Genomic DNA, 26,181 nt, shown 5'->3' with positions numbered 1-26,181 from the left:
TAGGCCAGAGTCGGGCATGCTTGAATAAAATCCTGTTTACTCCGATCCATCTACTTGTTTTCTTCTACACGAGTATCCAAAGCAACTACGCGGTAACCCAAGGCGGCCATATCCTCTCTCAAATTAGCCATGATCGCCATCAGCTCCTAGTTATGCTGCTTCATATCCTTCTGCAAATCTTGAAACCAGCCACAGAATTTCTCCCTGGAAGGTAAGTCACCAGATCCAGAACATGACTGTAGAGCCTGCGGCGATGATTCTAACTCTCCCCTTTGTGAAGCCTATTGGGCCCTTCGCACCAGTATCCTCAACAAGATCCGCGGTGTTTGAAGAAGAATTGCTTCAAATCTGCCATTTTATTTTGCTTGGCTACCATCCGGGTATCGAGTGCTCACGATAAAAGCTTGAAAAGTAGTGTTACTGCATCTGATGCCAATACCAGTAGATTAAGATTTTAGAAGGACAGGAGCTCTAATTCAGGCATCCATCTTGCTCGATGTCACCGATCTCCCGAGATATAAATAATTTTAAATACAATCCATACTTGAAGTAGCTATAACTACGTAGCAGAAGCAATAAACAGCTATTAGCTCCTCCAGTTTCATGTTAATGCAGCAAACCAGTATTTAACTATGTGTGGGAAGTTCACTTATTGGAAAGGTAAATAAAATCACAATAACTGAATGTTTTTCAGATTAAAGCAAAGTAATCCAGAAAATAGATGAAAGTACTAGGACAAAAATTGCTGACAATCAGAGTAGGTAAAAACAAAATCATGGGTCTTAATGTAGACCCCACTTTTGCATTTTTTTTTTTTTTTAAACTAACAGATCGGAGAGAGACATCAGTTCTTGCAATACAAGTTATAGAAGATTAATCCTGGAGAAAAATAAGATGAAGAGAAAGCCGAAAGAACATGGGCATGCAAACCCCATTCACTGAACATACAGCATCACCAGCTATACAATAAACATTCACTTCAGGACTCACCATGAGGGACCATTCTTTAACCTTCAGAAAAATCACCGTTCGACCTTGTGGCATCCAAGCTACCAGCACCGTCACTGCCCGAATGGTTAACCAACAAACGTACAGTCCACAAGCTGCTGTATACAGTTCATGAATTTTAGCAGCTCCTGTCCAAAATGACATTAACCAACGGCCAGCAAACACTGAAAAGAAAAAGATTCAATCATTTTATATATCTGTACTTCAAGGGAGAAGTACTTGCCCTATATCAAGACTAATGTAACACCAAAAACAAAAGAAAACTGTCTGCATTTCCAAGCTTTAGTGTCTAAAAAATAAAGCAATCAGCTTGCCACTTTAAAAAACTTGCCAAACTTTGCTTTTCATTTTTAAAAACCTGGTATGTTTTTCAGTAAATGAATAACCTATTTTTATTTGTGATGGCAGCAATTGTATCACCAAACAATATAAGGTTATATCAGTCCACATAGAAAGAGGATGACATTACTATTATAGTGTGCTCCACATCAGGGGTGGGGTGCAAAGTGGAAATAAGGTGTTATAAAAAAAAATTAAAAGAAGCAGCAAACATTAAGAACATTGCTACAATGTGCTATGACTATTTAATATTATAAAATTAATTTATTCTAATAAAAGTTATTCTTTATTTGCAATCTCTCTTGTAGTTGTAAGGTAAAAGTGTTACCTGAGACTAATTACATGATTCATTATTAAATATATTAAGAATTTATTTTCCACAAGAGAAAAAAAATGAAGTTTTTTAAAAACAAATTTTTTAACACAATTTAAAACACAATTTTTTAAAATTTCTATTTTAAGGTAAAAAAGTCTTCAGCTGTACTATAATGAAAGATCAGTAAAGTTATAGATGATAAATTACAACCAAAGGCAACAATGTTATGCACAGCAAAATAACAGGACAATAAGATTTGGCCCCATACCTGCTGGGACATACCTGAATATAGTGTCAACCCAAGTGGCACTTTTGAACTAATCATTTTCGAATTTCGATTCCCAGAAAAAATACAACAGCATGGATAGAACATAAAAGGATTTCAGGAAGTCAGGGAATCTTTTTAAAAGGAAACTGTGTCTTGTGTATTGTGCAATATTTCTAAAAAAAAAAATGTACTGAGAGATCAATGGAGAAATTACTACTTACCTGATAATTTCCTTTTCTTTAATGAAGACAGGTTAATCCACGACCAATGGGTTAATGCACCTCTACCAGCAGATGAAGATGGAACAAAGTTGATGTCACGGTATAAATACTCCTGCACAGACATCAGCCCACCAGTATTCTCTGCAAAAGCTAACTGTGGACAACTAAACAATACATAATCATAACTATTAGCAGAGAACAATTTAAGCACTCAGTTAACAGGAAAACACTGAGCTCAAACAAGAAATGTAACATCATTAATCTAGGGACTGGATCTGACAGACACTTACCAGTAATACCCGGCAATACAGCCACTCAGTTAGTGCAGTTAGTGTAGCTGGGTTCAAAAAAAGGTTTGGATAGGTTCTTGGTGAAGAAGTCCATTAACTGCTATTAATCAAGTTTTCTTAGGGAATAGCCACTGCTATTAATTGCATCAGTAGCATGGGATCTTCTTAGTGTTTGGGTAATTGCCAGGTTCTTGTGGCCTGGTTTGGCCTCTGTTGGTAACAGGATGCTTGGTTTGATGGACCTTTGGTCTGACCCAGCATGGCAATTTCTTAAGTTCTTATGTTCTTAAGAGCACCACCATCCGGCAGCCAAGGGCTGGAAGGTGGCTTAACCTGTCTTCATTAAAGAAAAGGAAACAGACTATATTCATCCACATTTCTCTCCTTATCCAGTGTTAACAGGGAAACCGATAGATTCAAGTGAAAACCTGAGACCACCTTCAGCAAAAAAAAAAGACACAACAGTTCGCAGCTGGACCGTCCTCTGAGTCAGTCGCAGGAATGGTTCTGGGCAAAACAGAGCCTGCAGTTCAGAAACTCTACATGCAGAACATTGCCCTCAACATAGGTAACCTCAAGGAGAGGTACACAGTGGTTGAAAAGTGGGACCCGCTAGAAAATCCAGAACCAGATTAAGACTCACAAGGCTGCTGGCAACTCCAAGTGGGAGATGAAGATGTTTCACCACTTTCAAGAACCAGGCCACATCTGGATGGGCCGACAAGGACTCATTCACCTGACCTCAGAAACAGGCAAAAGCTGCCAGCTGTACCTTCAAGGAATTAAGGGCCAAGCCCTTAACCCATCCTGCAAAAAATCCAAAATAAGCAGAATCTTAACTGAATGAGAATGAACCCCTCGTTCCTCACACAAAACCTCAAACACGCGCTAAACCCGAACATAGGCTAAGGAAGTGTAGAGCTTTTGTGCTCGAAGCAAGATGCAATCACAGCAGTGGAATATCCAGTGTTGTCCATAGGAATGTTATTCCCATGGGAATCCCATGGGACACGTCCCATGGGATGGGATGGCATGGCATACATTTGTATTTCCCATGGTAGTCGATACTTGATATTGTAAAATAAATTTAGGCTGAAATTTGCAGTTGCGTAAGTGCAACAAAATAGAATTCATTCATCATCTATGTAACTGCATGGTGCTATGAGAAGGATTTCGAGTCTAAAGAATAATTCAGGTTTTCCTAGATTTTTTAAAGGCTCTGTCTAGGTTCTCAATTTAACGAGTGGTAACACTGCCAGACTGGCACATTGCGCATGCGCGCGGCTAGTCAGCCATTGTTGCTGTGTTGTTGATTGTCGTCTTTGGCGTTTTGTAAATACAAAGCTAGTTTTAATCTGGTGTAATCTGTTTCGTTGCTGAATTTCATTCTGAATTGCTAATTTCAAATAATTTGTGAAGGCAGGAAGGTAGTCACTTGAAGTCACGGTGTTACTGAGTACAGGCTGTGTAAGCTTAGCACCCCAAAATGGCCGACCAAAAATATGAGTTCCAGGATCTAACTAAAACTGTGGTTGCAAAGATGTTGAGTGATGGAGAATGCCACTTGATTGATGTTCCAAAAGAACATGTAAAATCTTCAACAGCTGATGTTAAAGCAGTTAAAATATCTGAAGGTATTTTAGCACCATTTCTTTGCTGTGCAAAGTGCAAAACGCTGTACAGTTGGTATAAGTTGATTAATGGAAAATGGATTAATCAAAGTGGTTATGGAGTTGCAATACAGCATAGCATGAAATGTGGTTCTGGTAGTTCAAGTTCTACAAACATCAAAAGATTTTTTGAAGCCAAGCAGCCGGAAGTATCAAAACCACCACCAACATTGGCAAATGCGTGGCAAAAAACAGTTGTTGAACTAATTACATCACATCCAACAGTATCCATTTCGGCTGGATGTGACGTTATATGTGATGCTGCTAACTTTGCTGCAAGATCTACTCACGCTGCAAACAAGGTATATAATTACACTATATCACGGCAAACAGTGACTCGTGCTATTTTGGAGCAAGGAAAATTGGCAAAACTGCAGTTTCAGAAATTGTTTCAAAATATGGCACAAGATCCAGAATGTGCAATTTCAGGAATAGTTGACTTTTGGTCTGCAAGACAAACATATCTGTTGCCATATGGAGGAATTATTGCATGTGGACTAGATCAGAGTTGGGAATGGATTCCTTTTCCTCTGTCTATTATCAATATTGATAATAATGAATCTCATACTGCACAATTTACGCACAGTTTTTTTTGTACGTGAATTTCTTGTCAAATCTACCACATTCTCCAGTCCATTGTTTGTGTGTACTGATAATGCAGCAACCATGACGGCAGCATTTGATGGACGGTTTGATACCGATACAGAAATTCACCGATCTGGTTGTACTGAGCACAGGTTATCAACATGCATTACTGATAGCTTCAGCAGAGGCGTGATTTTTGAATTGGATCATTTCATGGATCAACTTTCATTTATTGAAACATATTACAATACACGTCAGGCAAAGGCATCACAGCTGCCATTTTCCATACCAACAAAATCTACAACACGTGAATGGCGATCATATTACCGATGTTTCAATGCCCATTTAAAAAATTACTCGCATTACTTGAATGAAGATGAAGAATTCTTAAATCACATTCCGAATATTGCTCAGATTAAAGGAATGCTGTATATACATGAGAAATTCAAAACTTTTTTTGACAAACTAGAAATTGATGGTGCTACATCTCATTTAATATTGCTGTTATATTTTGTCCTAGACTATCAGTTGTACAAAGTTATTGATATTGACGAAGAAACTTCCAGCAGCATGGTGAAGAAATATTGTCAGAACTTTCGCAATATTATTGAAGAAAAACTTTGGCCATATTGCGGCAGTTCTCTGGCAGTTACTGCGGCATTCCTTACTGGAGTTGACATTACAGCCAAAATAGAAGACATGGTCAAGTCAGTTGTTGTTACTCAGAAGAAAAGGAATGTGGACACCAATAAATGGGCCAATGACTGGGTCGCTTTTTCTAAGTCTGTTGTTCCAACTGTTATTTCATTCATCAAGGATTTAAATCTTTCTTCTGAATCATCTGTTGTGTGTGAAGTAGCAGGAATTGTAGAACAAAAGCCGAAAAGTGATTTTGACTTACTTTTTGATCCTCCGCCAAACAAAGCACTTAAGTTTGATGGCGCCAGGAGGAACAAATGCCTTGAGGATGAACTCATGTTTGAAAAATTACGGCAACCAACTTCACAACCATTAAATTATTGGAAAAATGAACATAGGTTTCCACTGCTAAAAGCAAGTGCGAAAATTGTTTTGGCCATACCAGTGTCATCGTCAGCAGCAGAGTGCTTATTTAGTGCGACTGGATTGTTGTTGAGTAAGTTACGAAAACGGATGTCACCAGCTGTCATTATAAACTCTGTGTATATCAGATTTGCATGTAAGATGAAAATTGTGGAAATGGTTCAGGGATTACCTGGATTAACTGAATTATTAGAAACGGTCGATGAGCAGGAAATTGATAGTGTGCTGAATGAGCAGAGTGACTCAGAAATAGAATGAGAGTGTCAGAATGATACTGAATTGTCATACTTAGATTATACTTTTGAGTGTTGAAGTTAATAAAGTTAATAAATTTTGTCGTTTTGCATGTCTCTTTGTACATGTAGTCCTATTTAGTAGACACTAAACGTAAACTTTCATAAATTTAATAATTTTATTTGAACTGTATTCCATATTAATATTGTAATGGGAATCCCATGGGATGGGATGGGACAGGCATAAATTGCCATGGGATGGGATGGGACAGAAAAATATGTCCCATGGACATATCCATGATTCAGCAATCAAGTCCTCTCAAGGGCTTGATTGTAAGACAAAATCAATTCGGATCTTCATGAATAGGCCCCTGCTATAGCAGATCCTTGTGGACCGGTAATCGAAGAGATTGATTGTAAGACAAAATCAATTCGGATCTTCATGAATAGGCCCCTGCTATAGCAGATCCTTGTGGACCGGTAATCGAAGAGGAGAGTCCACCATGAGCCTTGGCAGATCTGCCACTAGAAGCACCAACCCTGTGTATCTTTTGAACCTCTGAATCATTCTGCCCAACATGGGCCACGTGGAAAAGACATATAGAAGATTGCTTTCCAATCACTCCCTACACGAAGGCATCAATGCCCAAAACTTCAGATCTCTTCTGCAACTGAAGAAACAAGGAACCTTTGCACTGTATGATGTCGCCAGCAAGTCCAGAAATGGGAGGCACCAGCAGCCCACTATGAGCTGGAACACTTTGACAATTCCCATTCTCCTGGATCCAAACTGTCTACTGAGAAAGTCGGCTCATACATTAGCTTTTCCTGCAATGTGTGAGGCTGAGATCTCCTGAAGATGTACTTCCGTCGATTCCATGAGTTGGGATATTTCCTGCGACATTTGCTGACTCTTGGCTCCTCCCTGGTGATTGACCTGAGCCATTGTCATCGCATTGTCCAAACATCATTCGGATCGCTCGACCCTGTAAGCGGTCGATGAATTGCAAGCATGCCAACCGAAAGGCAAGGGCATCCAACCGACTGATGCTCCAGAGTCACTCCTCTGTACTCCAGCGCCCCTGTGCTGTCAACTCCTGAGAATGAGCCCCCCAACCCTGGAGGCTCTTTATCCATCGTGATCACTAACCAGTCCAGTGTTCGTAGGGGAATGCCCTTCCTTAGATGTTTTGCTTACCACCACCACTGCAGCTGGATGCTGTTCTTCACCAGTAACTGAAGCCGTAACAAATAGTCCCGAGACTGTGGACAACATACAAGCAGTATGCACTGAAGAGGATGCATATGTGCCCTGGCCCATGGAACCACCTCTAGGGTGGCTGTCATCAACCCGAGCACCTTTCGATTAGGACCACACCGTATTACTTCTGTCAATAGTCACACCTGCGCCATCAGTTTCTGAATAGGGATCCGGCAGGAACAGCCTGCTGTGCTTCATATCAAAACAAACACCGAGACTCCAGTGTCTGGGATGTCTGCAGATTGCTCTTGGCCAAGTTCACCACCCAACCTAGGTACTAGAAAGGAGATCCTTGAGGCCTGAAGGCTCATTCATGCTCTTGGCCTGAGTTAGCCAGTATGGGTGGACCAAAATGCCATCCTCTCTCAACCGCCACCATAACCTTTGAGAAGGTACTGGGCACAGTGGCCAAACCGAAGGGTAGTGCTCAAAACTGATGTTGCCCCAAAACAGCGAAATGCAGAAAACAGTTTATGCTCCATCCGGATGGGAAAACGCAGATACGCCTCTGCAAATCTAGGGACAAACTCCCCTGACTGTACTGCCACTTTCACAGAGTGTAAGGCTCCCATGCAGACTTGAGTCACTCGTAAATGACTGTTTACTCCCTTGAAATCCAGAATGAGGTGAAGGAACCCTCCCTTCTTGGGTACAATGAAATCAATGGAATATTGGCCCGTATTTTCTTGCGCCAAGGCCACTGGGATCACAGTCCGCAAGCTAAGAAGCCTTGACAACACACTCCCCACTGCCTGTCTCTTCTACAGAGAGCTGCAGGGAGACACAATGAAAATGTCCCAAGGAATGCTGAGAAATTCCAGAGCAGAGCCATCTCTTATTCCCTCCAGAACCCACTGGTCTGACGAGATCTTGACCCACCTCCGAAAGAGAGACCCTATCTCCTGTTCCCGGGGGTAGGTTGGCACACCCTCACTGAGGGGGTCGCGGGGGCACCACTGCTCAAGCCCGTGCCCCATCTGGGCTGCCGGGATGAGACCTACCCAAAGGTTAAGTCATCTGAGAAGCCACTCCTCTGTAGATTTGAAAACGTTTGAAACCCCTAGCACGCCCTCTCACGCTGAATGATTGAAGAACCTGCTTTTCATCCTCTGGTAACCGAAGAACCTGGGACTCACCCCACTAATTGGCTATTTTCTCCAACTCACTCCCAAACAAGAGTGATCATTTAAAAAGCAATTTTGTAAGATTAGGCTCTGAAATTGTATCAGCCAACCAATTCCTCTACCTTAGCTGATGCCTGGCCATCATCACCGAAGCCAACCCTCTGGCAGAAATGCGGACCAGGTCGCAGCCCAGAAACGCCAAAAAGGTGGCCGCCTGTTCCATCACTGCCTTGAAATAAACCAGACTCATTGATTTCCTGAGAGAGAAGCATGGAAGAGTGAGCCACTAGGGAGAAGCAAGAGGCTAACTGCAAATGCATTGCCACCACCTCAAAGGCCTGTTTAAGGATTGCCTCAATTCTCCTATCCTGCATATCCTTCAATGCTGCTCCCCCTTCCACAGGGACAGTCTTCCACCTGGTGATGGCACACACCAGTGCATCCACTTCTGGAAGGCACAACTGCTCTCTCTCCGCCAGATCCAGAGGGTACAGCACTTCCAAGGCTCATCCCCCTTTAAAATTAGCTTCTGGGGCACCCCATTCAAGATCAATCAATTCTTGAATAGCATCCATAAAAAGGAAGAAACATGCTTTACGTAAAGAAACTAAAATGGGATTTTTCTTTGGATCAGGCATGGAATCAGCACCTGGCACCCCCAGCATCTTCAGTGTCTGGGATATCAGAGTCTGCAACTCATCTCTATGAAAGAAAACACATTGTTCTACATGGCTCCAACCCTGGAGGAATTTCCCCATCCTCCCTGGAGTAAGGATCGCCTTCATCATGTGCCATCTGGGTTCCTATCGGCATGACCCACAGCAGGTCTAGACTTACTCCGACACTTACCCACACGCACCAGGCATGCGGGGATCTGCAGTCTGCAATCCTGAACACTTAGGTTTAGCCAGCTCTGCTGACTGTGCCTGAAGAAAGGATTGCAACCCTTGAAAAAATTCCACCCAAGAAAGGGCAGGAGGATACAAATCAATACCAAGAGGGGGCATCAATCCTGTGCCCACTGAATTACGTTCCCCTGCTGATGAAACAGTTAGGGGAGCCCCAAAACCAAGCAAAACCTTTGACAGCCTGCATCATATTGGGAAGGGCCAGCTCACACAATCAGCTGGAAATAACTCTCCCTGAGCCTCCAAGCAGCACTGACAAGTTAGAGGGGATGCCAGGTTGAGATACCCAAATATGGCAAGCAGCACAAAGAGTAAGGCGTTTAGGCTTCTTTGCTACTGGCACCAAGGATAAATACCCACTAGCAACAAGCTCCCAAAGGAATCTGATAATTGTGTGCCCAACTGCATGTCCGCACAAGTGAGCCTGGACAGGGCACCCAAATACAAGCTCTGTTCAATAAGCGCACACCATGGATACCCAAAATTTAGGCATCCAATTCGCGGTCTAGCTACGCGTCCACCTGAGTGCAAGTGCGAACCGACGCCAGACAGTGGGAGCACTGAGAGGAAAGGATCACCTTGCTGGTGGCTGAAAGGAATCAGTAAGGTTTTGCTTGGGCCACTGTCTTTTTTAAAAGTATTGGGGCAAAGTTAACTATTTGGTAATATTATTTAGTGTGTTTGTGCTTTTAATAGTCAGTAAGGCAGCAAATAAACAGAAGTTAGACTGTTTGTATTTTTAAATAGTCAGTAAGGCAGCTAGTAAGCAGTAGTTAGAGTGTTTGTATACTAAAAAAAAAAAAAGTAGCCAGAAGCTAGAAATAAGCTCAGAGTAGTGTATACCTAAGTAAAAAGGTTGAAAAGTTCAGTTCAGTTACTCACCTTGAAAAAGTGTTGAGGTAGTGTGATTTGGTTTGATTAGGTACACTGCTCTTGATTAACATTTGTTAATCAAAAGAGCAGTGAATCACTCTGGCTGACTAACTGAAGTTAGACTGTTTGTATTTCCCAACATTCCCACCAATCGCCCACCCACCCCTAGCTCATCCTTTAATTTATAGGCAGGTGCCACTTAAAAAAAACAAAAAAAACCCCCACCTTATTGAGAGTTTGATCATTTCCCGTGTAGGCCACTACCAGACATACAGTGAATTCACTAATACATTTAAAGGACATTAATTAGACACATTTCAATTCCCATAGCAACTTAAAACTTGAGTAGGAACTGAACAAATTTGAGATGAAGGCAGCAGTACAGCAGCAAGAGGGGGCTTCCCAGTCTTTTGCATAGAGTATCACATGTATGATTTTTTTACCCGCCAGTGAGAAATTGTACATATGCATGCGATGCAAAGAGCTCCTGGCTCTCAGAGAACAAGTCTGATCTCTGGAGGATAGAGTGGCAGACCTGGAGGAGATGAGACCTTCAGGGACATAGTAGCCAACTCCCAACTTCAGACTGGCAGCCCTGGTGCTACCTTGGAGGAAGGTGGTCTCATGATTGGAGAGCATCAACCTGATGCAGCAGGTAAGGATCCTGTAGCAAGGACCTGCTCTCCAGGTGATGCATTGTCCTTTCACACCGAGGATATCTCCCCAAGGCCTACTGCCCAGGAGGGAAGGGTTAGGTCAGCTGTCATAGTTGGTGATTCACTTATTAGGAATGCAGACAGCTGGGTGGCTGGTGGGCGTGAGTATCGCCTGGTAACATGCCTACCTGGTGTGAAGGTGGTGGACCTCACACGTCACCTAGATAGGATTTTAGACAGTGTGCTGGGGAGAAGCCGGCTGTCGTGGTACATGTGGGCACCAACGACATAGGAAAATGTGGGAGAGAGGTTCTGGAAGCCAAATTTAGACTCTTAGGTAGAAAGCTTAAATCCAGAACCTCCAGGGTAGCACTCTCTGAAATGCTCCCTGTTCCACGCATAGGTCACCAGAGGCAGGCAGAGCTCCGGAGTCTCAATGCGTGGATGAGACGATGGTGCAAAGAGGGATTCAGTTTTGTTAGGAACTGGGGAACCTTTTGGGGGAGTCTCTTCCGAAGGGATGGGCTCCACCTTAACCAGGGTGGAACCAGACTGCTGGCGCTAACTTTTAAAAAGGAGATTGTTTTAGTTTAAAAGCTGCTCTAAGGGGAAAGGCGACGGTCGCTCAGCAGTGCACGGTTCGGAGAGAGAGGTATCTTCAAAGGATACTAATGATGCATTAGAATTAGGGCATCCCGACAGTGAGGTTCCAATTACAAGAAAAGTAGTTCAAGTGCCTGAAACTAAAAACTCAGCTGAGCTAAAAAATTCTAACTTATCTCTATCAATTAAAAATCAGAATGAAAATACAAACAAAAAACAAACTTTGAAATGTTTGTATGCTAATGCCAGAAGTCTAAGAAGTAAAATGGGAGAATTAGAATGATTAGCAGTGACAGACTTAACTGGCATCTCAGAGACATGGTGGAAGGAGGACAACCAATGGGACAGTGCTATACCGGGGTACAAATTATATCGCAATGACAGAGAGGAGCACTCGGGAGGCGGTGTGGCACTTTATGTCCGGGATGGCATAGAGTCCAACAGGATAAACATCCTGCATGAGACTAAATGCACAATTGAATCTTTATGGGTAGAAATCCCCTTGTGTGTCGAGGAAGACTATAGTGATAGGAGTATACTACCGTCCACCTGGTCAAGATGGTGAGACTGATAGTGAAATGCTAAGAGAAATTAGGTAAGCTAACCAAATTGGTAGTGCGGTAATAGGAGACATCAATTACGCCAATATTGACTCTGTAAATGTATCATCGGTACATGCGAGAGATATAAAGTTCCTGGATGGAATAAATGACATTTTTATGGAGCAATTGGTCCAGGAGCCGACAAGAGTGAGCAATTTTAGATCTAATTCTCAGTGGAGGACAGGATTTGGTGAGAGAGGTAACTGTGGTGGGGCCGCTTGGCAATAGTGATCATAATATGATCAAATTTGAATTAATGACTGGAAGGGGGACAGCGAGCAAATCCACGGCTCTCGTGCTAAACTTTCAAAAGGGAAACTATGAGAAAATGAGAAAAATTGTAAGAAAAAAATTGAAAGGAGCAGCTACAAAGGAAAAAAGTGTGCAAGAGGCGTGGTCATTGTTAAAAAATACCATCCTAGAAGCACAGTCCAGATGTATTCCACACATTAAAAAGATGGAAAGAAGGCAAAACGATTACCGGCATGGTTAAAGGGGGGAGTTGAAAGAAGCTATTTTAGCCAAACGATCTTCATTCAAAAATTGGAAGAAGGATCAAACAGAAGAAAATAGGATAATGCATAAGCATTGGCAAGTTAAATGTAAGACATTGATAAGACAGGCTAAGAAAGAATTTGAAAAGAAGTTGGCCAAAGAGGCAAAAAAACTCACAATAAAAACGTTTTTAAATATATCTGAAGCAGAAAGCCTGTGAGGGAGTCAGTTGGACCGTTAGATGATCGAGGGGTTAAAGGGGCACTTAGAGAAGTTAAGGCCATCGTGGAAAAATTAAATCATTTCTTTGCTTTGGAAGAGTATGTTAGCGAGATAACTGTTCCGGAGAAGGTTTTCATGGGTAATGATTCAGATGGACTGAACTAAATCACGGTGAACCTAGAAGATGTGGTAGGCCTGATTGATAAACTGAAGAGTAGTAAATCACCTGGACCGAATGGTATACACCCCTGAGTTCTGAAGGAACTAAAAAATGAAATTTCAGACCTATTAGTAAAAATTTGTAACCTATCATTAAAATCATCCATTGTACCTGAAGAAGACTGCAGGATAGCTAATGTAACCCCAATATTTAAAAAGGGCTCCAGGGGCGATCCGGGAAACTACAGACCGGTTAGCCTGACTTCAGTGCCAGGAAAAATGGTAGAAAGTGTTCTAAACATCAAAATCACAGAACATATAGAAAGCCATGGTTTAATGGAACAAAGTCAGCATGGCTTTACCCAGGGCAAGTCTTGCCTCACAAATCTGCTTCACTTTTTTGAAGGAGTTAACAAACATGTGGATAAAGGTGAACCGGTAGATATAGTATACTTGGATTTTCAGAAGGCGTTTGACAAAGTTCCTCATGAGAGGCTTCTAGGAAAAGTAGAAAGTCATGGGATAAGTGGCGATGTCCTTTCGTGGATTGCAAACTGGCTAAAAGACAGGAAACAGAGAGTAGGATTAAATGGGCAATTTTCTCAGTGGAAGGGAGTGGGGACAGTGGAGTGCCTCAGGGATCTGTATTGGGACCCTTACTGTTCAATATATTTATAAATGATCTGGAAAGAAATACGACGAGTGAGAATCAAATTTGCAAATGATACAAAATTGTTCAGACTAGTTAAATCACAAGCAGATTGTGATAAATTGCAGGAAGACCTTGTGAGACTGGAAAATTGGGCATCCAAATGGCAGATGAAATTTAATGTGGATACGTGCAAGGTGATGCATATAGGGAAAAATAACCCATGCTATAATTACACAATGTTGGGTTCCATATTAGGTGCTACAACCCAAGAAAGAGATCTAGATGTCATAGTGGATAACACATTGAAATCGTCAGTACAGTATGCTGCGGCAGTCAAAAAAGCAAACAGAATGTTGGGAATTATTAGAAAGGGAATGGTGAATAAAACGGAAATGTCATAATGCCTCTGCATCGCTCCATGGTGAGACCGCACCTTGAATACTGTGTACAATTCTGGTCGCCACATCTCAAAAAAGATATAATTGCGATGGAGAAGGTACAGAGAAGGGCTACCAAAATGATAAGGGGAATGGAACAACTCCCCTATGAGGAAAGACTAAAGAGGTTAGGACTTTTCAGCTTGGAGAAGAGACGACTGAGGGGGGATATGATAGAGGTGTTTAAAATCATGAGAGGTCTAGAACAGGTAGATGTGAATCTGTTATTTACTCTTTCGGATAGTAGAAAGACTAGGGGGCACTCCATGAAGTTAGCATGGGGCACATTTAAAACTAATCGGAGAAAGTTCTTTTTTACTCAACGCACAATTAAACTCTGGAATTTGTTGTCAGAGGATGTGGTTAGTGCAGTTAGTATAGCTGTGTTTAAAAAAGGACTGGATAAGTTCTTGGAGGAGAAGTCCATTACCTGCTATTAAGTTCACTTAGAGAATAGCCACAGACATTAGCAATGATAACATGGAATAGACTTAGTTTTTGGGTACTTGCCAGGTTCTTATGGCCTGGATTGGCCACTGTTGGAAACAGGATGCTGGGCTTGATGGACCCTTGGTCTGACCCAGTATGGCATTTTCTTATGTTCTTCTTTTCTTTCCTAATTTTTTTTTTAAAGCAATTCCCAGTAGGGAGATGTACGTCCACCAATTGCTGGAGATTGAGAATACTGGCAAGTTGGTGTCAGTGCAAGGGTATATATACCGTAACGTTGGCTTTGCTCAGTCTCCATCTGCTAGTGGAGATGCATAACCCACTGGTCGTGGATTAACCTGCCTGAATGCTAAGAAAACCGAAAATTCACTGAGCATTCCACCAATTCACAATCACTAGAAACCAATTTTTCCATGTGGTTATGATGTCAAAAATGATCAGGCACTAACGTCAGTGTAATTATTTCAGAAGTTATATTTTTCATGGATACGCAGTAATGAAGTCATGTGATCAGAATATTCTATTGGGCAGATGTAATAAGTCCCGCGCTGAAATATGCGCTTTTCTGGTGTGTGCAAACACCAGCGGCAGCGCAGGATGTAACAGCCGCATATGCTAAACAAACACAAAAAATCCGCATACACCAAACACGTGTCCTTAATGCACACAGTAACGGATGCGTATGTTCCTATGTAGTAAATCACGCAGACAACTGTGCAGAAACCCAGGCGGACACCCATCAGTGTGTGAACATCTGTGATTGATTCTCAAGGCGAAAGCCTTCCTTTTTCAAAAAAATGAATAAATTAGTGGTCCAGAAGTTGATGTGAAGGTGAGTAGAGCATTGTCTAATTCCTTCTTGATAGACTCCAACCGCTGGTAAGAGCGTGAAATGCAGATTGGCGATTGTGCCTCATCAAGAAGCTTCTTCTCTCTACCAGTTCCGTCCTCCACTTGGCTGATCCGAAAAAGCATCATAAAAACGGTCTCCACACCGGTGCTTTCAGTTAACTTCTGCCCTAACCCAGGCACTAAAAATTCACACTAACACGATCTCCCTCTTAGCATGGCTTCCTGCATTGCCCTTGATTAGATAATCACCTCTTTTGCATGCCATTAGCATGTATTTGTATAGAATCTACCAAGAGTTTTTTTTAATGGGTTTCTGCATGCTTTTTCTGCGCTGAATCAGTTATTACATACCCGCATGAGACTAGCACCAGAAAAACCTATCCAAAAATTCCGCAGCAGCTTTGGCGCTGCTTATTACATCGGCCCATATATGAGCCAAACTTTTATTTCATGTTAGTTAATTGCAATCCTGTCGAAAACATGCTCACTCCTGGGATGGGGTTTCTTGAAAATAACATCCTTTACTGAAGAAATCCAAATTAAAATGTTGCGCCTCTATTCAAAAGGAAATGTCATAGCTACTTTCCTACTTTATAGCATTAACTCAAAATATGGTGTAAATTTAATCTTCAATCTATAAGGTCACATGCCAAAACATTATGTGAACAGTTTTGAATACAGCAGAAAAAATATACCTGGTAATGTAAGGCAGATAAGACTGGCAATCAGTAATGTTATGCACATGAAAACAGTCAACAGAAGGATCTGAAAAGATGACACAAAAAGGAGAGAATTAAAGAATACAGAAACAACTGTGGAGCATGCTATATGTGGAGGAGGGTTAGGGAGGCATTGCACAAAACCAGAGGGGTTATTTTCTTTAAACCTTTTTTTTTTTACACCATAGATCACATGCCACAGGAATTTCATGCAACTTAAACTAAGAGAGAAACGTTGCCCCACACCTGCATCACTAGTATGCAAACAGCTCTGCCTCTCCCTCCCTGTACTCTCCAGCTCCTCCCCTTTTTGTATGGAAATTGAGCTCCACCCCTCTCTCCTTGTACTCTCCAGCTCTGCCTTACTCTCTGTACTGTCCAATCCACTCACTACCTTGCATATGGAAATTAAGCTTCACCCTTCTTTCTCTCTGAATTGTTGAATCCATTCTCTACCACCACACAGTAGGCTTTTACTACTAGTTTTTCTTAAGCACAAAACAAATAAAACATTAATTTTCAAAGTCATTTATACTGGTAAGTTATCTGGCTGAAAATTGCCATCTCTCTGCAACTTTCAGAAAATGCACACTTTTACCCAGCAAGAGAGCAGATCTTCCCACGGGTGTGTTTAGGATGAAGAAGAAAAAATATCACAGTTTCAAATGTACTTGCATTTTTTTTTTTTTACAGAAAAAGTATCTGGTGAAAAAAACAGGTGCAAGTGTTTGCGGGTACTTTTTCAACAGGACAATTTTCGAAGGGAAAGAACTGATACAGCCTGTGAGTAAAATGTACCCCCAGATTTTGCATCAATGCTGGCAGTTTGAAAACTGCCCCAGAAAACAAGTTTTCATACTTTATTCCAGAACCATTCTGTGCTATGTAACAGTAACTGCTTCTCAAATATGGTCATCACAAGTCATATGCAAGTCAAATTTGCAGTACAATTTACCTTTGAAGCAGCCTGGTGGCTCAGTTGCAGCACTGCACATTGCCATGCAAAGGACATGGGATCTTCTGCTTCCCAGCACAGCCAGAGTAGGGATGATGTGGAGGCTGCATTTGCAGCCTCTGGGGCGGGGGGGGGGGGGGGGAGGGGGTGTCTCAGTTATCACACAACAGCAACACCTATGGCCAGATTTATGGGATAAGCCCTGGTACATGGTCTCCAAACAAGGAGACAGTTGGCAGGGGAATATAAGATATGGGAAAAAAATCTGAAAGCAGTTGTGAATGAAGGCTCATTGTACTGGATCCCAGGCCTGGTTCCTATTGAGTTGGAAACCCAAAAAGTCGTAAGAAATAGAAGTATAAAAAAAAACCAAACCAATTTATTGCTGATGAACTTTCATCTCCTGCATACAAAGGTATTTTGGAAGACAACAGCAGGCATCATCATCTGTAATACAATGTTTGTTCCATATATGAAAAATATGGGGAAAGGAAATGAAGAAAGAAAATGGTGTGGTGGGGGAAGGATAAATTAAAAGAAAGAAATAGGCAATCCAATGGTTCAAGATGTACATTAATCATCAAGCCCAAGACTTTAGGTTACAAAGCTTACTAAATGCCACAGTCTAAAGATATCATTAACTAATCACCCCTTGAAAAACCTCCCAGAAAATATAAGCAATTTAAATAATTGTATGCATTTACCCTAAGTGGGAATTTGATAGGCCTACGATACGGTTGAAAGCCGACAGGTCCTCCTTGCTGAAGGATTGCTTGGTGGGCTGCATGAAGACCTTCTCCCACTACTGGAATGGCATTGTTATTGCGGGCATGCTGGTTATTATTGGCTTGCTGGTTTGCATTGTTCTCATTTTCCTCTTGGTCTCCAAGCAAGTATGAGTGAAGGTCCCTATGGCAAAGGGGAACTACTTTGATAACTTTGCTTACACATGACAACTGTCATCGCACCAGGATCATAATAAAAATCAGCAACAAAAGATTTGAGAGATAGTAAATGGGTACTTGCCATAAACCATGCAAAAAATCTCTCAGTTATTTATACTTACAGTAAGTATCCAGCTGTAACAGTCCAAGCTCGTACAAGGCCTTTCAACCACTGTCTCGTGTGCCCTTGTTCCAGCAATGCTGGCAAAACCACTTGCAGCAAAAGTAGCTCCAAGGATAGCTCACTGACTGGAGCATCACTGATAAAAATAAATCATAAGGACTAGAATATTATCATAACTGCATACATTTATATATTTAATACAATTTAGTAAGCAATGGCAGAAGCCAATCTCATTACTGTCATATGTTTATGAAAATGCTAATTACGCTTCAAGTTTCTCTGCTACTGATTGCAGTAATCCTGAGGTTTAGAGTGAGCATCTAGGAGTATTCAGTATGTAGCGGAAATCAAAACAATTTAGAGCTTTTTCAATTCTGTACAGGTTTTGAACATTGTATTAGTAAAATTTGTAGTAAAAACAACCTTAGCCAACTTGAGCCAATAAAAACTAGAACATTCTAAACAAACAGAAAACTCCAATACTGTTTTGAGGCATTATATTCCTTTGAAAAGTTGTAAAAACCTGGTTTATATGAGTTTAAGGCCAGCCCTTGCTCTGAACACACCGTTAACAGCCTCTTTTCAGTATGCATGATGCTTAGTATTCCCATAAGATATACACAGACACCTTTATGTTAACACTAACATCTATATTTGGACAAAGGAGATACACTGAACATGCATAAAAGGGCATGAAGTAAAAAAACATATGCTGCCACTACAATCACCAACCTACCTCATTTGAATCTCTCAAAAAATACTTATATTTTACTAAATGCAAATTACTTGCTTATCAGAAGATGTTCTCTTACACTATCATAACATATAATCAAATTGATACATATAACATGCAATCACCAACATATAGCTCCGAACAAATTTCCATAACCTAGAACAGCATATAGCAAAATAAAAATCAATCTCACAATAAACACTAAAATAAAGATACATTTAATATAAAATATTTATTTAAATAGTCAACCTGAAAGGAAATTTCTATTAACCTTTCCTCCAGCCAGCCAACCCTAAAGGTGTCCATATCATAACCGTCCAAGAAAACATATTCCCAGGACCAAAGTTTATTAAATCAGCAATTAGCATTTTAAAAGCCCATGTTCTGACTCTCTCATAAAAAGAATAACATTAAAAAAGCTAGTCTCTCCTTAAATCGCACAAATTTAGTCATTGCTCACTTCTAGAATACTAAGGGATCGACAGGGGCCCATTAGAGGCTTTTACTTGATTGGTATGATTTTACATGGGATATCTGATGAATTTAATTAGGATATGATGGGTTCATACTGGTAGTCTATGAAGTATTTGTACTGAAGGTAGGATATATGTATTTTGTAAACTGCCTCTATTGCTAGGTATAGTAGGAAGGCTCATGATACAGCTGCTAAGTGCCAGATTACGTAACGAAAAGACAGGAAGCTCAGCAACATCAATTTTCATCCCAGGGAAGTGGTCTTGGTCTGTAGTGTTACCATGTACTTTTTGCAGCTATAGCTAGGGGTATTATATAAACAAACACTGGCAATGCTACGAAGCAGTAGTTCTGTCAAGTCCAGACACTTGTCAATAGCACTACAGTAGTAGACAGGAAGGGAAAACGAAGAGAAGTATATATATGAATGGTCAAAGATGGTGCCAGGGAAAGATGGCATGTTGGGGGTCCAAAAGAGGACAGAAGGCATGCTTTCCTGAATAACTCATGTCCCTAGAAAGGATAGTCACTGATATTGTATCCAAAAACTCTCCATGGGATGGAAGCAGGATTCCACTCATCCATGTAAAAGCCTAACCTTGTTTAAATGGATAGATCAATTATGACAGTTAAAACTGTGCAATAAAAGGGCCATCATACTAAGCACTATCAGTCTGTTGACCTTCCTTGCTTTTTAAATCATGGGTCCCACAGTTCCAATATATGTGGTTTACCTTTATTTCAATTGCAAGAAATTGGAAAAAAAAAATTGGAAAAAAAATATTGGAACTGTGGGACCCATGATTTAAAAAGCAAGGAAGGTCTACGGACTGGTAGTGCTTTAGTATGATGGCCCTTTTATTGTATTGATTTTGTGCAACAGCAGTCATTTTTGTGACTTTGGTATTGTTTGATTGGCACATCAATACTACATGCAAACCTGATCATGAAGAGCACAGCATCTAAACTCAAGTAGCATCTAAACTCAAGTTTAGATTAAATTATATTTTCAGGAGCCCTAACCTATCTGCATGTGGAAATTCGATTTCATGCTCAGAGAATCCAATACCAAAAAATGTACAGCAAAACAAATGTATTAAGTTCTCCTATTGTATGTAAAACTATCACACTTCCCATGGAACTACCACTCCTTAGATAAAATCACAGGATCCAAGCCACCATATACTTTCATCTCTTCTCCAAGGAGCAAAAGACCACCCTGCCAGAGTCCTGGAACAATTTTTCTGACAGAAAAGATACACTGTTTGATAAAAGAGCATGAAGACGTTACACTGGACCAAACTTAGCTACAGAATACAACGGCAGCAAATGACAGCACAACGTCCGTGTTCTCTAACATATGTCCTAAAAAAGATTTATCATATCTAACAACCAGCCTTTAATTCTAAGCACTCTGATGTGGGTATGTCATAGAAGCATGAGCCCACTGATGACAATGTAAGTTAATGGAGGAAAGGCTGAAGAGGCTAGGGCTGCTCAGCTTGGAGAAGAGATGGCTGAGGGGGGATATGATAGAGGTCTTTAAGATCATGAGAGGTCTTGAACGAGTAGATGTGACTCGGTTATTTACACTTTCGAATAATAGAAGGACTAGGGGCCATTCCATGAAGTTAGCAAGTAGCACGTTTAAGACTAATCAGAGAAAATTCTTTTTCACTCAACGCACAATAAAGCTCTGGAATTTGTTGCCAGAGGATGTGGTTAGTGCAGTTGGTGTAGCTGGGTTCAAAAAAGGTTTGGATAAGTTGTTGGAGGAGAAGTCCAATAACGGCTATTAATCAAGTTTACTTAGGGAATAGCCACTGCATTAATTGCATCAGGAGCATGGGATCTTCTCAGTGTTTGGGTAATTGCCAGGTTCTTGTGGCCTGGTTTGGCCTCTGTTGGAAACAGGATGCTGGGCTTGATGGACCCTTGGTCTGACCCAGCATGGCAATTTCTTATGTTCTTATGTTCCTCCTTTATTTCAATTATTCCATCATTCCTTAGTCCTCATTTTCTACACAATCCCATTCCCTGATACAGCCTTCAGCTCACTTTACTCTCTCCCAGGCAGGTGATGGGTGATTTAGGAGGATCACAATCCATTCACACTGCCACCTGTACAAGGAGAAAGATATCTCTAGTAACAGAAGAGCTCCCTCTGTCCACATTTTTTTTCTTTTCTTGCTGAATTTCCTGAGTCTACCAGAATGGATAGGGGCAAGAGTGGAAAAATATGTAGAGAAGTTGAAAACTAGACAAAATATTTTGATTCAGTGAAATTCTCATTACTCAATCTATTTTTAATCTCTCTGCTATTTTTTTCATTTTTATTTACTCCTTGTGCTTCCTTTCCTTCATTCTTATTCATGTCTTCCCACCTTTCTTCCCCCTCCCTCCAGCTTCTCTATTTAAATGAAACCTGATGACAGAACAAACCCCCATCTTATAGTGGTTCTAGCTGGGCATGGGCTGGCTGTACTGCTCCTTAGGCCTGAGCTAGCAGCAAGTGTCAACTTTGAGGAACCTAGATGACCTGATGCCTGGAATGTTTACACTGGAAAGGAGCACACTGAATTCTTGAGAATGGTGCAAAACAGGGGTGGTGCCCCTGCTGGAATTTTGACCTACCCTCACTTCAAGACCATTGCCTCTATCACTCTTCCTCCTTCTCAATCAGCTGTTTTAAAGAAGAGCCACCAGCAGGCTAGTAGCAGGACTGCAACAGCCATGGAAGGACATTCTCCATGCAGTACTGTTTCTCTTGCCTCATACAAGTCATTGGCTCATTCTGTTCTAGCAAACTAATGCGTGGTATGGGTCAGGAGAAGCAGTCCTGCACTCAGAGGTGCTTTTGTATACTCTTGTTGGGTTGCCATGTCTATGGGTTTGACCCAAGGCAGGTGGAAGAGATTGGGCAGCAGCGAGTCAAGGTCAAAACCAGAGAGATTCCCCATTCCCAAGACATGGTGACCAGGCCCAGCCCTGCAAGCTTTTCATAGGCAACAGTGGGATTTGATGAACAAGGTCCACAAGCTGACACCAGGCGCTCCCTCCTGCATGAAGCCCAACTTCCCACTAGTATGCTGATGTTCAGTTACCTATATTCAGCAGCCGTACACAGATGCTGGCAGCAGGGATGTTAGGATTGTGGCACTGGTCTGCCCCATTATCAGCCTGCAACCTCCCCAAGATATAGTGCATAAGATGGAGCCAGGCATCCCACTGTCGCTGCTGCAAAATTCTCTGGTTATTCCACAGCCTGAACTCTGAGTCATCAAGCAGAACATGGTGGAAAAAAAGCATGACCAAGGTAGGATACATGAGTGACAACAGCAGCAGCTTGATATAGGACCTTGCTAAGAGGTGAGTGATCCTGTGGGTGCAGTGGGGTTGAAATACCAAGAGGAGGGTAGGGGAATGACATCTGGTGCAAAGTTATTCCAGGAATGGGGAGCCCTACTAATTATATTGGTGTTAGAGTCAGATCCAGTCTCCAGTAGGAGGGAAGTGTTTACCAGCAATATAGTGGAGGGGGCTCTCTCTGCTTCTTTTTTTTTTTCTTGTTTTTAAGACGCTGCCGATCACCCGGAAGTGAGAACTGCACTCCGCCCCCTCGGCTGACGCTTTTGACGTCAGCGAAGCGTGCCGAGGGGATTTAAACGCAGCCCCTGCCCCGGAAGCGCCACGCGCCGATGTCGCACACTGAAGGAGCGCAACAAAGAGGCATGCCCCTTTGTATGCCCTTTCATATGCCCTGAGTAGTAAAATGGACAAACTGCACATCTATCCCATACAAAATGACAATGGCAGAAGACTGACATGCTACATACCCAATCCAAGTTTGTTCAAACAAGGGTAAGTATGGAAACACTAGAAAACTCAAAGATCATTATTTTGCTAGTAAAGCAAGGTGTGTGAACTTAAATAACCTTATTCAAATCAAAAGAACTAGCTGTTTAAACGTGCATAAACTCCTGATAACATTTCTACTAGTCAATGCACAATCGGTAACCAAAAAATTTCCCATCACAGACTTACTATATGACACCAAACCTAGTTTTATTGCAATCACAGAATCATGGCCAAAAAAAAAAAAAAAAAAAAAAAAATCGGATTCTGTCTAAAAACCCAGATAGCACACAAAAATTATGGTCTTTTCAATCCCCAGAATAAATAGAAGAGGTGGTGGATTATTACTAATCATTGAAAAGAAATTCAAATGCAAACTGTTACCTACCACACCTCCACAGAACCATGAAATTGACGTTTTTGAAACTAGCCATTTACAAATTTGCCTTATTTACTGCCCACCTAGTCTACTTGAATTAAATCCCTCTCCACTAATTGAATTCTTTACAACCCACCTAAGTTCATCAAAACCTATCATCGTATTAGGAGACTAATCTTCACATGGACGTATTTCCATTATCTAACACTTGCCAGACACTAATCGATACTATGAATGCACTAGGATTCAAAATAATCACAGACAAACCCACACACGAAGCAGAACACTCATTAGACCTGACATTCATCAGCAGTAGCTATCTAGAAAATATAAACTCAAACTACACGCAAATTCCATGGTCAGATCACTTCCTCATCCAATCTACTATTAAACATCTAGGACCAACAGAGATACAAAAAAAGGAACTGATTGAATTCAAGTATCGTCCACCTTACAACAGAGATACTAAAAGAAAAATTACAGAAAAAGCTAACGAATTTTGATTACACTAATTGTAGCTCCGCAACGACGGCATGGGTGAACAAAACTAATAAACTAGCAGAGGAAATTAACCCCATCAAAATATATGCATAAAGGAACCAAAACAAATCCCTGGCATAATGAACGCATAAAAGAAGCTAAACGAATTCTTAGAAAAAAAGAAAAGGAATGGAAACAATAAAACAACTGAAAATCTAGCCAAATACCAAAAACATCTGGCCTACTACAAAAAAATAATTCTAGAGGCGAAAAAAATATTTCAGTTAAAAAATAGAAAAGTTTACAAATAACTCTAGGACTTTGTTCAACATAGTCAAGCTAATCAATGATAAACTAACCCTACCCAGAATCTACCTGAAAATTGATGCAATGAAATAGCACAGTTTTGTTTTTTTAAAGACAAAATTGTAAACCTAAGAACTAAAATCCCATATACAACCAAACAAAAGATTAAAATGCATACTAAAGACATTACACATTGGTCTGCATTCGCCGAAATATCAAGCTCTGAGATAGAGACCATGTTAAAAAAGTTAAATCCTGCTACACACACAATTGACGCCCTACCAACAATGGATTTTAAAAAGCTAGCTGATATAACTGCCCCAACACTAACAAAGATTTATAAACTTATCCCTAGAAGAAGGATCAATGCCTGATATACTGAAAGGAGCAATAATTAAACCAGTACAAAAGAAAAAAAAATGGACCCCCTAATCTTGACCAACTACAGACCAGTATCGAATTTACTATTAATTGCGAAACTAATAGAAAAAAATAGTACAAAAACAATCAGAACATTTAGATAGCATGGCTTCCGGAAACATTACAGCACAGAAACATTACTCCTTTCATTTACAGATAATATTCTAAGAAGATTTGGTAGCAGAACACACTACATCCTTGTACTATTAGATCTATCATCAGCATTTGATACTGTGAACCATGAAATACTAATCAAGAGACTTGAAGAAATAGGACTGCATAATAACACAATTGCCTGGTTCAAATCATATCTAAGTAATAGATTTTTTCAAGTGCAGATTAAAACACAATTTCAGAAAAAAACAAGTCTAGAAACAGGCGTACCTCAGGAATCGGCAATATCTGCGACACTAACATCTACCTGTTACCACTATGCCTTCTACTAGCAGGCCTTGGAATAATACACTATACATACGCTGACGACATACAATTAATTTTACCCATTGATGACACAATTGAAAAAACATTAAACTTAGTCAACATCTATCTGGACATTATCAAACAATTATTAAACCAAATGGAGCTAGTGATAAATATTGATAAAACTGAATTCTTACACTTAGAAAGGAAAAATATAAATCTAATTCAATCACCAATTATGCTTAAAAAAATCAAACAGTAGAACTAGCTGAGAAGGTGCGTAACCTGGGCGTAAATAATCGACCCAGAACTCAATCTGAAACAACACATCACTGAAAGTAAAGGAGGATACGCTAAACTAATGGTCCTAAGAAAGTTAAAACCGCTATTGACACGATCAAACTTTCGAACAGTTTTACAAGCACTAATATTTGCAAGCACTGATTACTGCAATGCTCTGTTACTGGGTTTACCATATTTATTTATTTATAGTTTTTTATATACCGCCGCTCATCAAAGATATCACGTCGGTGTACAATGAACAGGAACTTACGCCGGAGCGTTATACATTTAACAGGATTAAATAAGCATTATACATTTAACAAAAGTAAGAATATATATATTTGAACATAAAACAAGTAGAATCTTTTAAAACAGAACTATCATTTAGGATTAACTGAGCTGAGTTAAACAGAGCTGGAAAGTAAAGGGATTTTAGGAAATTAGGTATGAGGTTAGGGACAGGTTAGGAGGAGATGGAGTTATAATTAGGAGTGATAAGAGAGGGGAGAAAGCGCTTCAGGTGCAATTAAGAGCAAAAGTATGGAATGGTATTTACAGTAAGGACATAAAAAAGGGGAAATTAGAGATAGTGTAGAGAAAGGGAGTGTTGGGTAAATAAGGCAGGGCATAAAAAGGGGAAGAAAGACATATATATTTCAGGTATAGGCATGTGAAAATAACCATGTCTTGAGTTTTTGCTTGAAAGTTTTGGGAGATGGCTCAAGGCGCAGTTCAGTGGGCAAGGTATTCCATAACAATGGGCCAGCAAAGGAAAGCGCTCGTGCTTTGGTGGAGGCATGGTTA

The 26,181-nt window shown here is 40.7% G+C and overlaps 1 protein-coding gene across 1 annotated transcript in view; it reads right to left on the bottom strand.

Annotated features, from left to right (window-relative positions):
• Positions 1 to 26,181, bottom strand: part of MARCH6 (membrane associated ring-CH-type finger 6) — a 305,795-nt gene that overhangs the window by 82,692 nt on the left and 196,922 nt on the right. Inside the window, exons 18-21 of the mRNA XM_029590037.1 lie at positions 18,027 to 18,164; positions 17,665 to 17,869; positions 15,982 to 16,051; positions 991 to 1,172 (exon numbers count right to left, since the gene is read on the bottom strand). Of these exons, the coding sequence (XP_029445897.1) occupies positions 991 to 1,172; positions 15,982 to 16,051; positions 17,665 to 17,869; positions 18,027 to 18,164 (595 nt within the window). The remainder of the gene's footprint in view (positions 1 to 990; positions 1,173 to 15,981; positions 16,052 to 17,664; positions 17,870 to 18,026; positions 18,165 to 26,181) is intronic.

This window comes from Rhinatrema bivittatum, chromosome 2 (assembly GCF_901001135.1).
Source record: "Rhinatrema bivittatum chromosome 2, aRhiBiv1.1, whole genome shotgun sequence".
In the NCBI taxonomy this organism is placed as follows: Eukaryota; Metazoa; Chordata; class Amphibia; order Gymnophiona; family Rhinatrematidae; genus Rhinatrema; species Rhinatrema bivittatum.
Note: the sequence above shows the minus strand (reverse complement) of the source record. Positions and strands in the feature narration are given on the sequence as shown.